This window comes from Carlito syrichta, unplaced genomic scaffold (assembly GCF_000164805.1).
Source record: "Carlito syrichta isolate Samal-C Ts95f unplaced genomic scaffold, Tarsius_syrichta-2.0.1 Scaffold314146, whole genome shotgun sequence".
NCBI classification, from domain to species: Eukaryota; Metazoa; Chordata; class Mammalia; order Primates; family Tarsiidae; genus Carlito; species Carlito syrichta.
In genome coordinates this window covers 372584-388738 of record NW_007258242.1, presented here as the reverse complement: position 1 = coordinate 388738, position 16155 = coordinate 372584, and the positions used below count along the sequence as shown (strand labels likewise).

Sequence of the window (16155 nt, the reverse complement as noted above, 5' to 3'; positions counted from 1 at the left end):
CCGGCAATCCCAGCACTTCTGGGGGGCCAAGGTGAGAGGATTGCTTGAGCCCGCGGGTTCAACACCAGCATGGCAACATGCTGAGATCTCGTCTCTACAATAAATGAAAAAATTAGCTGGGTGTAGTAGCACACGCCTGTAGTTTCAGCTACTTGGAAAGCTGACGCGGAAGGTTCACCGGAGCCCAGCCGGTCAAGGCTGGTTGGCTGTGAGTATGCCACTGCACTTCAGCCTGGGTGATAGAGTGAGACTATGACTCCAAAAAAAAAAAAAAGAAGTTCTGGAATTCCACCTTTGCCCATTACTTAATAATGAAATTTTTGACAGGTTACTTCCTCTTACTGACCCTTAGTAGATGTGATTGGAATAGATGATATTTAAGACCCCTGCCAGTGCTAACGTTGTATGATTTAGCATAGTAGACCTGATTTCAGCTTCAAATTTTTATTGTGCATTTCTGGAAGTGTACATGCTTCATAAATTAAACTTGGTTGGTGCTCTTTAGTGAGGGTTCTTAAACCAAACTGAATGGGCATGCTGTCTTTATTTTTTTTTTTAGTAATTTACAAAAGATAAACTAGAGGTGGCCTGAAGGTGAAAGATGAAGAGGTGAGAGGAGATAAGAAGGGAAGGGGCAGATTTAACCACTTGTTGCCTGTTTCCTCATCTATAAAATGGGGATCATAATAGAACCTCCTCTTAGGATTGTTTGTACAAAATAAGTTGATATTTGTAGAATCCTTACAATAATGCCTGGTTTATACTAAGTGCTATGTAAGTGTTAGCTCTCATTATTATTTTAAGCCATCTGTATAACTGTTAAGGCCTGGGATATAATTTGAATACATCATATGCCCTAGGTAAAGGAAAAATCACAAATTTTGGAGGATTTACTGTTATTTACAGCATGTACAAAAGAACCTATATTCTGTAGAAATAAACATAATAAAGAGATTGCAAGATAAATTCCAGTATACATTAAATAAATTGTTTTAAGCATAGTTGCAGCCTTAGAGACTGAGATTAAATTTTTATAAATGATTGGGGTACTGTATTGAAGTACCCATGAGATTGACTGTTTAAGCTATTGTTTTTGTAGACATCAGTATCTCTAAAAATACATACTTTCTTATGTCTGTTACTTATATAGAATCTGAATTACCCAGAACAGAAAGTTGTGACTGTTGGACAGTTCAAAATTGGTTTGATCCATGGACATCAAGTTATTCCTTGGGGAGATATGGCCAGTTTAGCCCTATTGCAGAGGCAGTTTGATGTGGACATTCTTATCTCAGGACATACACACAAATTTGAAGCATTTGAGCATGAAAATAAATTCTACATTAACCCAGGTTCTGCCACTGGAGCATATAATGCCTTGGAAACGTGAGTAGTATCCGATTTGGGGGCCTTAGTATTAGTGATTGCATGTGTGACATTTCATAAAAGTTAAGTGTGACCATTTAAATAATCCAATTTGTCATCTTAAGTTGAAATTTATGGTGCTGCTTCTTTGTATTACAAAACACTGACATCATTTTTTTTTCTTCTAGAAACATTATTCCATCATTTGTGTTGATGGATATCCAGGCTTCTACAGTGGTCACTTATGTGTATCAGCTAATTGGAGATGACGTGAAAGTAGAACGAATCGAATACAAAAAATCTTAAAGCCAGAACTAACTTGATTTTTTTTTTTTCATTGTACTGTTGAAATCAAGTGATTAAACATTTAAGAGCCACAAAATTGTATCACTTTTATAATATTTTGCAGTAAAATATAATATTGTCTTCTCTGTTAATACATAATTGCTCTAAGCTTCTTGTAAACTATACGAATATATTTACATTATATGGCTTGTATGGAAATATGTCCACCATGCAGTTACTGGTCATGTGTTAAGAAAAATGTATCCTTGTAAATATCTTCAAAGTTGATCTTTGGAACTTTATTCCAAAAGTAGTGCATGAAGAGAAAGAACCTAGACTTTCTTGTATACATTTTTCTCTTCTCCAATAATAAATGTTTACCTTTCATTTATACTTTCTTGATAACTTGTGTTTAATTTTTAAAAACATAAACATGAGACCAAATGAAACTGCAGCTCTAAGTATTAAAATGAAGAGGTAGATGGTACTTTTTTCAACTTATTCAAGGTAGAAGAGGTAGATGAGCTGGCCTTTCAGAGCTCTCTTATAACATTCTCTGTTGGACTCAGATTTTACTTTCAAAATAATATGCCACATTGACATTAAATTAGCAGTGCTTCAATCTGTTGCTATTCCCATTTTTCAAGGTTTAACAACGTTTTCAAAAATAGGAGTCAGTGCCAGGCTCGGTGGCTCAGCCTGTAATCCCGCGCCTTTGGGAGGCTGAGTTGAGTGAATTGCCTGAGCCCGTGGGTTCAAGACCCGCCTGGCAGCGAGACCACATCTCTACAATAAATCAAAAAATCAGCCGGGCGTGATAGCGCATGCCTGTAATTCCGGCTACTTGGAAGGCTGAGGTGGAAGGATCGCTGGAGCCCAGCAGGTCAAGGCTGCGGTGGCCGGGAGTGGCCATTGCACTCCAGTCTGAGTGACAAAGTGAGACTCCAACTCAAAAAAAAAAATAGGAGTTAGCAGGAAAGCACACAAGAGTAATATATAATGTGAAGAATCTTCATTTGTGCAACTTCTGCCATTTTAATCTAGTTTGAGAGTCCAAGTATTTGGTATGGCAGTTTTCATAAGATAGGGCAAATCTGTATTTACATTTTAAGTTATATTCAGGTAGCAAATATTTACTGAACACCTACTTTACAAGTCAGAGCATTATCTCTGTCAGATGCTATCTATATCTGGATATTTCAAAGTTTTCCTTAGCCCAATCAAGAAAATACTTGTAGGATATTCTAATGTTGCTGTTTTAGGATTTATCGTAAACAGAGAAAGAAGGAATTATACAATGCATTTTTCAGATTTAAAGAAAAATAATTCAATTTCCAGTGACAAGAAAAATTTTAATTGTATCTAGCTAGAAATAGAAGCATATAGTATACATAAATTTTATTACATAAATACTGATACATGGAACTACATCAGACCAATTACATTGTTGCAAGTTTCCAAACAAACCAAAATTACTTAATGACTTAATGGTGACTAACAATATTGTCCTAAACATAGAGGACACAACTCACAACCCCTTCCCCCAACCTTTGGCATGAATTTATTACACAAGACTGTCAGGTTAACATCAGATGTTCTCCCTGTTCTTCAATTGACATCGACTGCATACACTTATTTAGTAAATCTTCTTCCTTTTTTTCTTCACTCATGTATGATTCGGAATCATTTGAAGAAACTGAAGGAAAAATAAGAGTTTATAATGTCTGTTTTGGAAATAAAATTCTAAATACAACTTTCAACATGACCTAGTTTATTAAGCCTAAAGCAAAGACAAATTGCCTGCAGTTTTCAAAACTCTTAAGTCACTTCCTACTCCCCACAAATTTCTCACTCTCTTAAGATATGCAATACTGTATTCTAGCCAAGTTACTACATAGCAAGTTCTCTAATACCAAAGTCCTATATTCCTGTTGATTTTCAAAATCTTGGCTGGGGGAAGTGAAAGTGGTCTGTTATATCTCCAATGCCTCTCCATTTTCTTTTTTTTTTTGAGTTGGAGTCTCACTCTGTTGCCCAGACTGGAGTGCAGTGGCACGCACCCGGCCACTGCAGCCTCGGCCTGCTGGGCTCCGGCGATTCTTCTGCCTCAGCCTTCCAAGTAGCTGGAACTACAGGCATGCGCCACCACATCCACCTAATTTTTTTTTTTTTTTTTTTTTGAGTTGGAGTCTCACTCTGTAGCCCAGACTGGAGTGCAGTGGCCGCTCCCGGCCACCGCAGCATCGACCTGCTGGGTTCCGGCGATCCTTCCGCCTCAGCCTTCCAAGTAGCTGGAACTACAGGTGCGCACTACCATGCCCAGCTAATTTTTTTATTTATTGTAGAGATGAGGTCACGGCAAGTGGCCTAGGCAGGTCTCGAACCCGCAGGCTCAGACAATTCACTCATCTCAGCCTCCCAAAGGTGCAGGATTACAGGCTGAGCCACCGAGCCCAGCTTTTCTGCAAAATTTTGATAGTATCAGCTGCTTGGCTCATCTCCATTGCTTTGCTGAATATCAAACAAAATGATATACAGTAGCCCCTCTTGATCCACAGTTTCACTCTCCGATGCAACAGTACAGTAAGATATTTTGAGAGAAACCACATTTATATACTTTTTTTTTTTTTTTTTTGAGTTGGAGTCTCACTCTGTCACCCAGACTGGAGTGCAGTGGCCGCTCCCGGCCACCGCAGCCTCGACCTGCTGGGCTCCGGCACTCCTTCCACCTCAGCCTTTCAAGTAGCTAGAACTACAAGCATGCGCTACCATGCCCGGCTAATTTTTGATTTATTATAGAGATGAGGTCTCGCCAAGTTGCCCAGGCAGGTCTCAAACCCGTGGGCTCAGGCAATTCACTCACCTCAGCCTTCCAAAGGCGTGGGATTACAGGCTGAGCCACCGAGCCTGGCTTCATATACCTTTTCATTATAGTATAACGTTACAACTGTTCTATTTTATTATTGTTACTCTCAATGTGTCTAATTTATAAATTAAACTTTATCATAACTATGTATTTATAGGAACAAAATGGTATATATAGGGTCCAGTACTATCTGAGATTTCAGGCGTCCCCCTGGATAAAAGAGTCTGCTGTAAGAGATATAGCCCTTTGTAAACTACAGATGCTATACAAAATATGTTGTCCATCAAAAATGGCGCTGTTTCATAAAAGGAGTGCTACTACTTGAAAAGGTCATGTTTGTGGTTCTGGGTTCTGACATTTCTGTTAAGCCTCTGACCTTGATATTATAAATATCTTTATTTAGAATTAGAAGTATCTTGAACCTCCCTTGAGTAGTGCTCTTTCAAATAAAAGCATGAACTATGTGTTTTTTATTTGGAACAATAAGAGCAAATCACATTCTAAATTTTTTAATATCTTCTTAATAGAAATGGAACTATAAGGAGTTTGAGACCAGTCTGGGCAACACAGTGAGACCCTGTCTCTACAAAAAATAAAAAATTAACTGGGTGTAGTAGTGCATGCCTGTAGTCCCAGCTACTCCTGAGGCTGACAGAGGAGGATCACTTGGGCCCAGGAGGTCAAGGCTGTGGTGAGCTGTGATCCTGCCACTGCACTCAAGCCTGGGTGACAGAGTGAGACCCCTACTCAAAAAAAAAAAAAAAAAAAAAAAAAAGGAACTATATTTGGTTTAGTATTTTTAAGCATAATATTTTCAAAAATGCTATTTTAAAAATTTCACATTTACCTGGTTGCATGGACACTCTGCTTGGTCTTCTAAAAATCTTCAGTGACTTACACCTTGTTTTAGAGACATATCCAGTTTTTAACCTATAGGAAAGGAAGTATCTTAATTGAAGCCAGCAAACTGAGTAGCTGCCTAGTGCGTGTGGAAGACCACACAAATTCTTTTTTATTAGCTACCAACATCACTGAAGAGACACTTTCAGCACCCTGAAATGCAAAACTGTTATAGTGCAGTTTCAATACTCAGTGCTTCTTAATTTCTTTTTCCTCTCCATTTTTGTTTTATAGTATTCCTCTGTGCAGAAGCAACCATATGCGTCTTTTGGACATGTCTGTATTATTTTAAATTTGAGTGGGAATCACACTGAAAAGGTCAGTTGTCCATATTTCTAGCTGATCAAGAAATTTTTATAATTCTACAAAATATATCCTAAAAGAAGTGGCATATTCTAACCAATGAAGTAAAGAGAAAGTATGAAAACATCCTTTTGTGCTTTTAAAAAATCCAGCCTATTCTGAATTTAGCAAAGTGGATACATGAGGGAACACAAGCTTTACTATCCCTTAGCTACCCTTCAAATAAAACTGGGATACATTTTCCCCCTTTTACATACTAAGAAACAGACCCTTCTTTGTTTCTCACTGATCGCCAAACAGAATGCTGTATGATCACTTCAGGTGCAGATGCAGAAAGCCCCGAGTCCCCTCTCTCGAGCTGGTGTCGCCACGTAGTACAGGGGTAATGCTGCTTCTGTGAGTACCGAGAGCTGAGGCGGCTTCTGTGATGAGTGAGGACACCTGTCATGCAAATCACCTTTGTTAGAAGACCCTCTCACTAATTGGGAAAACTCATGAGAAACCACCTGGAGCTACACCTGCCTGGCTTTTGTGAGCTGCGCTGAACCATATGCATGTATTGCCTTTTCATTAGCATCCTCAGGTAGTTCACATTGTAAATCTTAGCAATGTCACACAGATAATGCTTCTGACCTGTGGTGAGGTCTGGATGCTAAAAGACAGAAGAAGACAATTAACAGTCTGCATTGCAGAAGAGAAGTTGGCAATATTCCTTATCTGAAAAGAAGAATGTTCAGAATTGTACCACCTGTACATTTTACTTAAGCAAATTCATCTATGTTATCTTGGCCAAATGAGAAAAAAAGATGGCCATTTAAACAGTGCAAGTGGCTCTGCTTGCCATTCCAGATGCCCCCCTGTGAGGTTTGAGAACCCACTGTCCTAGAAAAACCAGGAAGAAGTGAATCTGCCATTCTATCAGTGTGGATTCCTTGCCTTCTCAATATGATTTTTGAAGTGTGACACGGAACCCAAAACAACCCATTACTCTCCTTAGTCCCAATAAAGAGACAGTCTCTTCCAGCACCAGAAGATTAACTGTATGGAGGGATATTATGTTGGTCTCTGATCTATGTAATTTTCACTGAGATTTTTACCGTACTTGCTAATTTTAGAAGTTAATGCTCACTTAAGATGCAAGACTCCACTATGTATTTGCATGTGTGTATACACACAGGATTTACTTTACTGAACAGGTACTAATTCCAGAGAAAAAGCAAAATGTCACTGCCGGGGCAGGAGGGGGCATGTAACATCAATAAGGGTGCCTGATCCTAATCCAGGGGAAGTGAGGTCCAATGGGAGACCCAAAACTTCGCCTATACCTAAACCACTTATGTCTGCAATCGTGACCTGTACCCCACAACTTTAAAATGAAATTAAGTTAAAAAGAAGAAAAATGTTGGAAAAATGTACCCTAGTTCACATTGCTCTAGAGATGCTACTTTTAGCAGATATGATCTTTAACGGGTATACAAGTCAACAGTTGTAGAATCCTTACTGCCTTCTTCATCTGCTTTCTTCTAAATATATAGTTCCTGAGTCAAATCTTTATGAGGTTGGGTTTCTATTTCTAGGATGGACCTTTTTTTGAGCATCTTTGTGGTTGGGGCATTGAGCTTCCTGAGTAAAGATACATTAGACCTGAAGTATTATAAAGTCCTGAAAGGACTCTTATGATAGGGGATCTATAATCTTTGCATTCATTCATAAGTTTGCCCAGCAGGTACTTATTGACTCCTTTCAACAATGTGCCAGATGTGCCTTGTCATCTGCAGTGCCTTACCCTCTAAGTAGCTTATCTTCAATAAAAAGTTCAGCTCTGAACCCAAAAGTACTGGTATTTAAATAATTTCCCTGTAAGCATACCTTTAGAAAAGATGTATCCATCATTGATTTAGGGAAGTTAACTGTTTGATTTTGAGGACTTTTCCATAACTCTTGCAGCTTGGCTATGTTTGATTTCATTTTGTATCCATCTTTGATTAGATCTGTATGAAAGGACATTACCATGTGAATTTCAGAGACAAAGATTAGCTCAACAAATTTAATTATTAAGATCTAGATATTTATATGTGTCAGTGATTATCCTGGAGTAGTATTGAATATCTTACATTGGAGTGTTAAATTTGAAGTCATTGTATGATATGTCATTTAGTCTTAGAGCATACAAACATCTAAGATATTTACAAATATTATATATATATATAATTATACATCATTATATACATTATTTTTTAATTTTTTGAGCTGGGGTCTCACTCCATGCCCCAGGCTGGAGTGCAGCAGCACAATCACGGCTTGCTGCAGCCTCGACCTCCTGGGTTCAGGCGATCCTTCCACCTCAGCCTCCCAAGTAACTGGGACTACAGGTGCATGCCATCATGCCCAGCTAATTTTTTGATTATTTGTAAAGAAGAGCTCTTGCTATGTTGCCTTCTCTGGTCCTGAACTCCTGGCTTCAAGCAATCCTCTTGCCTCAGCCTCCCAAAGTGCTGGGATTACAGTCGTGAGCTGTCGTGAGATACTGTGTTCTGGCTATTTTGAACTACATTATTTTAAACTCAGCTGAGATACAAAGTAACTTACTTTTTATCATGACAGTAACTTACTTTTTATCATGTCAGAATCATACTAAAGAGGAAATATACATGCAGGATTTGTGCTTTAAAGATTTACAACAGTATTTTATTATTCATTTGGGTCTCACTCTGTCAACCAGGCTGGAGTACAGTGGTACCATCATAGTTCAATACAACCTTGAGCTCCTGGGCTCAAGCAATTCTCCTACCTCGGCCTCCTGAGTAGCTGAGATTACAGGCATGAGTGACCATGCCAAGTTTTACAATTCTATTCTATATTAGACTCAAGACAGAATAACAAATTTTAGCTGGGCATGGTGGTTCCGGGTGCTTTGGGAGGCCAAGGCCATAGGATCATTTGAAGCCATGAGTTTGTACCAGCCTAGGCAATAAAGCAAGATATCATCTCTGCAAAAAAAAATTAAAAATCAGTCAGGTTATGGTGGCACGTGCCTGTAGTTCCAGCTACTCAGAAGGTTGAGGTAGGAGGATCATTTAAGCCCAGGAGTTCGAAGTTGCAGTGAGCTATGACTGCGCCACTACACTCCAGCCTAGGAGACACAGTGAAACCGTCTCTTAAAAAACAAAAAGAATAACACAAATTTTATCCCGTAGTGATATAGTGTTAAAATAAAGGACTTTGTAGAAATTTATCAAAAGTTATTTTTTGCCGGGCTCGGTGGCTCAGCCTGTAATCCCGCGCCTTTGGGAGGCTGAGGTGAGTGGATTGCCTGAGCCCGCGGGTTCGAGACCCACCTGGGCAACTTGGCGAGACCTCATCTCTACAATAAATCAAAAAATTAGCTGGGCGTGGTAGCGCGCGCCTGTGGTTCCAGCTACGTGGAAGGCTAAGGCGGAAGGATCGCCGGAGCCCAGCAGGTCGAGGCTGCGATGGCCGGGAGCGGCCACTGCACTCCAGTCTGGGTGACAGAGTGAGACTCCAACTCAAAAAAAAAAAAAAAGAAGAAGAAACCAAAAAGTTATTTTTACATAGTTTGTTATTTCATTGTTTTAAATACAGATGTGGGCAGAATCAAATAATAGTCTTTTAATAAAAATAAAAGTTGAGACATAGTCCCAGAAGAATGGGAATTGGTTTTCACTTTCAGATATATTGAGACTAGTAGTTTAGGGTATACGCTTCATTAGCAGTTGGGGAAAAACAATATCTGGCAAAACTTAATCAGGAAATGCCTCTTTTTAATACCTCCCTCCTCCCCCCACACTCCCTTCTCCAGACAACCACTGATAGCTTCCTATCACTATAGATTTGTTTGCATTTTCTTAAGTTTGATATAAATGGGAACATACAGTATGTATTCTTTTTTGGTCTGGCTTCTTTCATTCAACATAATTATTTTGAGATCCACCCATGCCATATGTATCAAATAGTTCATTATTTTTAGCACTTCTAAAACTACTTTTCATATACTTTAAGACAAAGCAAATAAGTAAATATATTGTGGTTAGTGGGAGCCAGGTTTCACACTGTTGGAGAAAGGAGTTACCTATTAATATAGAAAGAACCCTGTGTGTTAGACTGAAATTGGAGTTAGTGTGAGTTCATGGGTTTTAACATACATGTTAAGCAGAAATACAGAAATAGATGCATATATGTGTGGGTATGTATGAATGTGCTCACATATAGATAGATGCTCACACATTTCTTTCCCATGCACTGTCCTCAGAGAGCGCCTAGAGGCAATAATAATCTGTTATCAGTAAGCACATCTAGCCCAGATCTTGGTTTCTAGGTACTCTTCTCCACTAAAACTAAAACAGGAATCTGTATTAATTTTCTTTTGCTGCCATAACAAATTAACACAAAGGTAGTGGCTTTAACCACTTATCTCATAGTCCTATAGCTCAGAAGACTGAGTACAACATGATCAGCTGGGTCCCCTGCTTAGAATCTCACAAGGTTGAAATCAAGGCACCGGCTTGTCTAGGCCACTTATCAGGAGCCTGTGGTGGAGCATCTTCTTCCTGGTTCACTCAGGCTGTGAGCAGAATTCAGTTCCTTGCAGAACTGAGGTCTGTTTCCTTGACACATTGCCCTCTCCATCCTCAAGTCAACAAGGGGGTGTTGAGGTCTGAAATTTCTCCCCAGCATCTCTCTAGCTTCCTCTTCCCCTACATCTCTTTGGCTTCAACCAGAGAAACTTCTTTGTTTCTAAGGGCTTATGTGACTAGTGGGATCCACCTAAGCATTCAGTATAATGTCTCTTTTAAGGGCTGAAACTGACATATCTGCAAAGTTGCTCTTGCCATGTAATGTAACATATTTGTGGGTTACAGATTAGAATGCGGATACTTTTGGGAACTATGCAGCCTACCACAAGCTCCTTGGAGAAATGACTGATGTCAAGGCTAAAACAGGGACAGTACAATGTTTTGTGCCAAAAGATAAGAAAGTACTCAAAGGATAACAGAAGGAAGAGAGCCCAAAAGCCATCTCTGAAGAGCTCTCACTGGCCAAATCTGGGACTGAACATCAAAATAAACAATATAGGCCAGGCGTGATGGCTCATGCCTGTAATCTCAGCGCTTTGGGAGATCAAGGGGAGAGGACTGCTTCAGCCCAGGATTGAGACCGGTGTAGGCAACACAGCAAGACCCTGTTTCTACAAAAAAAAATAAAGAAAGCAATTAGCTGGGCATAATGGTATATGCCTATAGTCCTAGTTACCAGGGAGGCTGAGATGGAAGGATCGCCTAAGACCGGGAGGTTGAGGCTATGATGAGCTGTGATTGTGCCACTGCACTCCAGGCTGGGCAACAGAATGAGATACTGACTCTTTTGATTTATTTTATTTTATTTTTTAAGTTTATTTTATTTTTGAAATTAATTTTAAAAATAAAAATTAAAAATATACAGCAGATTTAAAGTAAAGAATTCAACCTATTGAATAAAATAAACTATTTGTTTTGTTTTGTTTTTAACTTGGGTTTCACTATGTCACCCGGGCTGGAGTGCCATGGCATGATCACAGCCCCCACATCCTAGGCTCAGATAACTCTTCCTCCTTAGTCTCCCAAGTAGCTGGGACTACATATGCATGCCACCACACCCAGCTAGTATCTTTATTTTTTTTAGCGACGAGGTCTCAATATGCCTATTAAATAAAGTAACCTATTGAATAAAGTAAGAACACTGATATATAAATGGTTGATAAAGGAAAGCTCTTCTTTACATATAGAAAGCCATCTTGAAAATGTAGAATGAAAGCCAGGCTCAGTGGCTCAGCCTGTAATCCTGCGCCTTTGGGAGGCGGAGGTGAGTGGATTGCCTGAGTCCGCGGGTTCGAGACCCGCCTAGGCAGCAAGACTTCATCCCTACAATAAATCAAAAAATTAGCAGGGCGTGGTAGCGCGCGCCTGTAATTCCAGCTACTCGGAAGGCTGAGGCAGAAGGATCGCCGGAGCCCAGCAGGTCGAGACTGCAGTAGCCGGGAGCAGCCACTGCACTCCAGTCTGGGCAACAGAGTGAGACTCCAACTCAAAAAAAAAAAAAAAAAAAATGTAGAATGAGTGACGGAATTAGAAAAATCACCTATTTCTAGCCATCATAATAATAAAGGATTTAGTAAAAATGGATGACAAAACTAATGGATGAGTTTGAGGAGTAATAGGATATATACACAGACTCAACGCGTATCCCCACAATATACCTTTACAAAAGGTAAAATAGAGAGCCGGGCTCGGTGGCTCAGCCTGTAATCCCACCCTTTGGGAGGCTGAGGTGAGTGGACTGCCTGAGCCCGTGGGTTCGCGACCCGCCTGGGCAACTTGACGAGACTTCATCTCTACAATAAATCAAAAAATTAGCTGGGTGTGGTATCACGCGCCTGTAGTTCCAGCTACTGGGAAGGCTGAGGTGGAAGGATAGCCGCAGCCCAGCAGGTCGAGGCTGCGGTGGCTGGGAGCGGCCATTGCACTCCAGACTGGATGACAGAGTGAGACTCCAACTCAAAAACAAAACAAAACAAAAACAACAAAAGGTAAAATAGTAACTTTATAGTGATGAACCTGGCAGATGTTAACACTGTCAGTAAGGGACTCATCCACAGCAGGGTCTCCTGATATGTATAATAAGCCACCTCTGTGGTATCCGTGTGAGAAGCAAGTCACCTTAACCTTATCAGGAGGACACATCAAACAAACCCAGGTTGAGGGAAATTCTACAAAAGACCTGGCCTGTTTCTTCAAAAATATCAATACCACGAATCACAAAGACTCAGGAATTGTTCCAGATAAGAAAGCTAAGAAACATGATAACTGAATGCTATGAATGAACTTGGATTTATTTTTTATTTTTATTTTATTCTTGCTATGAAAGACACTATTGGTACAGGCCAATTGTAGTGGCTTGCACCTATAATTCTAGCACTTTGGGAGGCTAAGATTGCTTGAGCCCAGGAGTTCAAGATCAACCTGGGCAATATAGCAAGACCTTATCTTTAAAAAAAAAAAAAAAATTAGTCAGGTGTAGTGGCATGTGCCTATAGTCCCAGCTACTCAGGCGGCTGACGCAGAAGGATTGCCTGAGTCCAGGAGTTCGAGGGTAGGGTAAGCCATGGTCATACCACTGGACTCCAGCCTGAGTGAAAGAGTGAGACCCCAACTCAAAAGAAAATTGTATCTAGATTCGCTGCCAGGAATTGGTTGTACTGTTTATTTTAAATAACAGAATGACAACTTAAGTCCAAATACAGAGGAAAACAAAGCACTTGTCGAACACTTGCCCTTTTCCCCTCCAATTATAAGCAGTAGTACACATTGCTTGTTGTAGATTTGTGAAGTACACTAAGTGTAAAAAGAGAAAATAAACTTTAATCCCACTATCTAATAGTAATTATAATAATTATTATTGCCAGGTACAAAAGGTGGCTCATGCCTATAATCCCAGCACTTTGGGTGGTGGAGGCGAGAGGATTACCTGAGCTCAGGGGCTCGAGACCAGCCTGAGCAACATGGTGAGACCTCATCTCTACAATAAATCAAAAAATCAGCCAGGCATGGTGGCACATGCCTGTGGTTCCAGCTACTTGGAAGGCTGAGGTGGAAGGATTGCCGGAGCCCAACAGATGACAGAGTAAGACTCCAACTCAAAAAAAAATTAAAAATAAAGTAAAAAATTATTAATATTACTATTATTATTAGCCAGGCACAATGGCTCATGCCTGTAATCCCAGCACTTTGGGAGACTGAGGTAAGAGGAATACCTGAGCTCAGGGGTTCAATACCAGCCTGAGCAACATGGTGAGACTTCATCTCTAAAATAAATCAAAGCCAGGCTCGGTGGCTCAGCCTGTAATCCCAGCATTTTGGGAGACTGAGGTGAGTGGATTGCCTGAGCCCGTGGGTTCGAGACCCGCCAGGGCAACTTGGCGAGACCTCATCTCTACAATAAATCAAAAATTAGCTGGGTGTGGTGGCGCACGCCTGTAGTTCCAGCTACTTGGAAGGCTGAGGCAGAAGGATCGCCGGAGCCCAGCAGGTCGAGGCTGCAGTGGCCTGGAGCGGTCACTGCACTCCAGTCTGGGCGACAGAGTGAGACTCCGACTCAAAAAAAAAAAAATTAAAAAATAAAATTAAATAAAATAAATCAAAAACTTAGCTGGGCGTGGTGGCACGTGCCTGTAGTTCCATCTACTTGGAAGGCTGAGGTAGAAGGATTGCCGGAGCCCAGCAGGTAGAGGCTGTGATGGCCGTGAGCATGCCACTGCACTCCAGCCTGAGTTACAGAGTGAGATTCTGACTCAAAAAAAAAGCATAGTAGTACACCCACACCTCTAAGGTCAGTTACCACCACTTCTTTTCCCAAGGAAAAAAAGCAATTAGTAATAAGTCTTTGAGGGACTGTCTTACTCTCTTAACTCCAGCAGAGAAGAGATGAGGACTTTGAAGTGCTATCCTTTATTTCAAATGAGAGGAAAATAGCACTGAGAAATATTTTATGTTCTTTGAAGCTGTTCAACTTAGAATTTTTCCCTTTAGTCCATGTATATACACCAGCCTGTGACTGTGCTTTTCAACCACCATCAGTTATAAATACAATTCTTTTAGGATTCATTACTAATTTTTAAAGTGCTTGATATAAGATATTACTATATTAACAAAAGACAAAAAACATGCTAGATTGCACTTTGAAATCTTAAAGACTAAGTTCACCAAGGATGCTAATAAAGTCTATTTTTAAAACTCCATTGTGTAAGTAGTTCCAGGCAAACTGGCTTCTCTGAACCATGTTATTTATAGGTGTTAACAGATTTGTATGTGCTACTCACCAGCACTCCTGGAATTCTGGTAATAAGAATATCCAGCTGATCTGTTAAAAAAAAAAAAAGCATATAAACAATATGTAATTAGCACTGAAGAACATATTTCAAATGAAAAAATGGTAGTATTGCATATGCTTTTTACTTTTCCTGTTTCCATCAGACATATGTCTTACAAATTTTCTCCTACAATTATGGTTAAATTCTAATGGCTCCAAGATTTTTCAAAGTCGGTTATCCGAGTTTTTTTTTAAACCATACTATGAAAAGGACTTATATAAGCCAAATTTGGTCTTAATTTTATGCTTACAGCTTCCTAAGCAAACTCCTACAGTGAGCTCAATGAAATAGTTTGGGCTCCTGTACTATTCGTGATATTTTCTTGCTGTCTTTATTTTTAGTAAATAATTTGGTCGGGCGCAGTGGCTCACGCCTGTAATCTACCATTTTGGGAGGCTGAGGCAAGAGGATCGCCTGAGCTCAGGGGTTCGAGACTAGCCTGGGCAACTTGGCGAGGCCTCGTCTCTACAATACATCAAGAAAAATTAGGCGGGTGTGGCGGCGATTGCCTGTAGTTCCAGCTACTAAGGATGCTGAGGCGGAAGGATCACCTGAGCCCAGCAGGTCGAGGTTGCGGTGGCCGTGAGCGTGCCCCTGCACTCCAGTCTGGGCGACAGAGGGAGGTTCCAACTCAAAAAAATAAATTGGCTGGGCTCGGTGGCTCAGCCTGTAATCCCAGCACTCCGGGAGGCCGAGACGAGAGGATTGCCTGAGCCTGCGGTTTGAGACTAGCCAGGCAACTTGGCGAGACCTCATCTCTTAAAAAGATAAAAACAAATAAAAATTAGCCAGGAGTGGTAGCGCGCACGCGTATAGTTCCAGCTACCTGGAGGGCTGAGGCGGAAGGATGGCCGAAGCCCAGCAGGTCCAGGCTGCTGTGGCCGCGAGTGTCCCACTGCACTCCAGCCTGGGCGACAGAGTGAGACTGCAACTCAAAAAACCCCCCAAAACAAAAAGAAATAAATAATAATTATAAAAAGAATTTGAGTATTGAAAAGACTATCCCCCTTTTTAAGAAAAAAAACCAAACACCCTGTTTTTTACAGGGTTAAAAGAAGAGTATCTTGGTCGGGCATGGTGGCTCACACCTGTAACCCCAGCACTCTGGGAGGCTGACACCGGAGGATCGCTTGAGGCCAGGAGTTAGAGCCGCGGCAACAAAGCGAGACCTCGTCTCTTATTTAAATTTTTTTTGTTAAGACCACCTTAGATGAATAAGTGTGCTCAAACGGATAAGCTGGTCCTCCGTGCTTCTAATTTTGTGCGCGTTCTGTTCTCCCGTCCCTCCAGTTAAGCCACAACCCCCTTCCTCCCCGCTTCCAGGGCCGGGGGTTCGCCGAGGCCCCGACGCCCCGGAGCCAGCGGCCAGGGGGACCCCAGCCCAGCCTCCGCCATCGGGAAACAGCCCACGCCTGCCCCGAAGGAGCACGATTCGTGAAGAAAGGGACTTCGGCGCCAAGAGCGATGTCGGGGAGCCTCCGACAGCGCAGAGCCCTCGGGGTCCCCGGCCGGA

At 41.0% G+C, this 16155-nt stretch overlaps 2 protein-coding genes across 5 annotated transcripts in view; one reads left to right on the top strand and one right to left on the bottom strand.

Annotated features, from left to right (window-relative positions):
• The window catches only part of VPS29 (VPS29, retromer complex component), an 8059-nt gene extending 6016 nt beyond the window's left edge, over positions 1-2043 (top strand). For 3 of the 4 annotated variants that reach the window (XM_008071176.1, XM_008071177.1, XM_021719112.1), the window contains 2 exons: positions 1151-1386; positions 1554-2043. In XM_008071176.1, the coding sequence (XP_008069367.1) occupies positions 1151-1386; positions 1554-1671 (354 nt within the window). In that variant the 3' untranslated portion in view covers positions 1672-2043. The remainder of the gene's footprint in view (positions 1-1150; positions 1387-1553) is intronic. The other variant, XM_021719113.1, reaches the window with a different exon arrangement.
• A 948-nt stretch (positions 2044-2991) lies between these two features.
• The window catches only part of FAM216A (family with sequence similarity 216 member A), a 14299-nt gene continuing 1135 nt past the window's right edge, over positions 2992-16155 (bottom strand). Inside the window, exons 3-9 of the mRNA XM_021719107.1 lie at positions 15848-16054; positions 14592-14632; positions 7589-7710; positions 6242-6371; positions 5989-6160; positions 5364-5446; positions 2992-3346 (exon numbers count right to left, since the gene is read on the bottom strand). Of these exons, the coding sequence (XP_021574782.1) occupies positions 3228-3346; positions 5364-5446; positions 5989-6160; positions 6242-6371; positions 7589-7710; positions 14592-14632; positions 15848-16054 (874 nt within the window). The 3' untranslated portion in view covers positions 2992-3227. The remainder of the gene's footprint in view (positions 3347-5363; positions 5447-5988; positions 6161-6241; positions 6372-7588; positions 7711-14591; positions 14633-15847; positions 16055-16155) is intronic.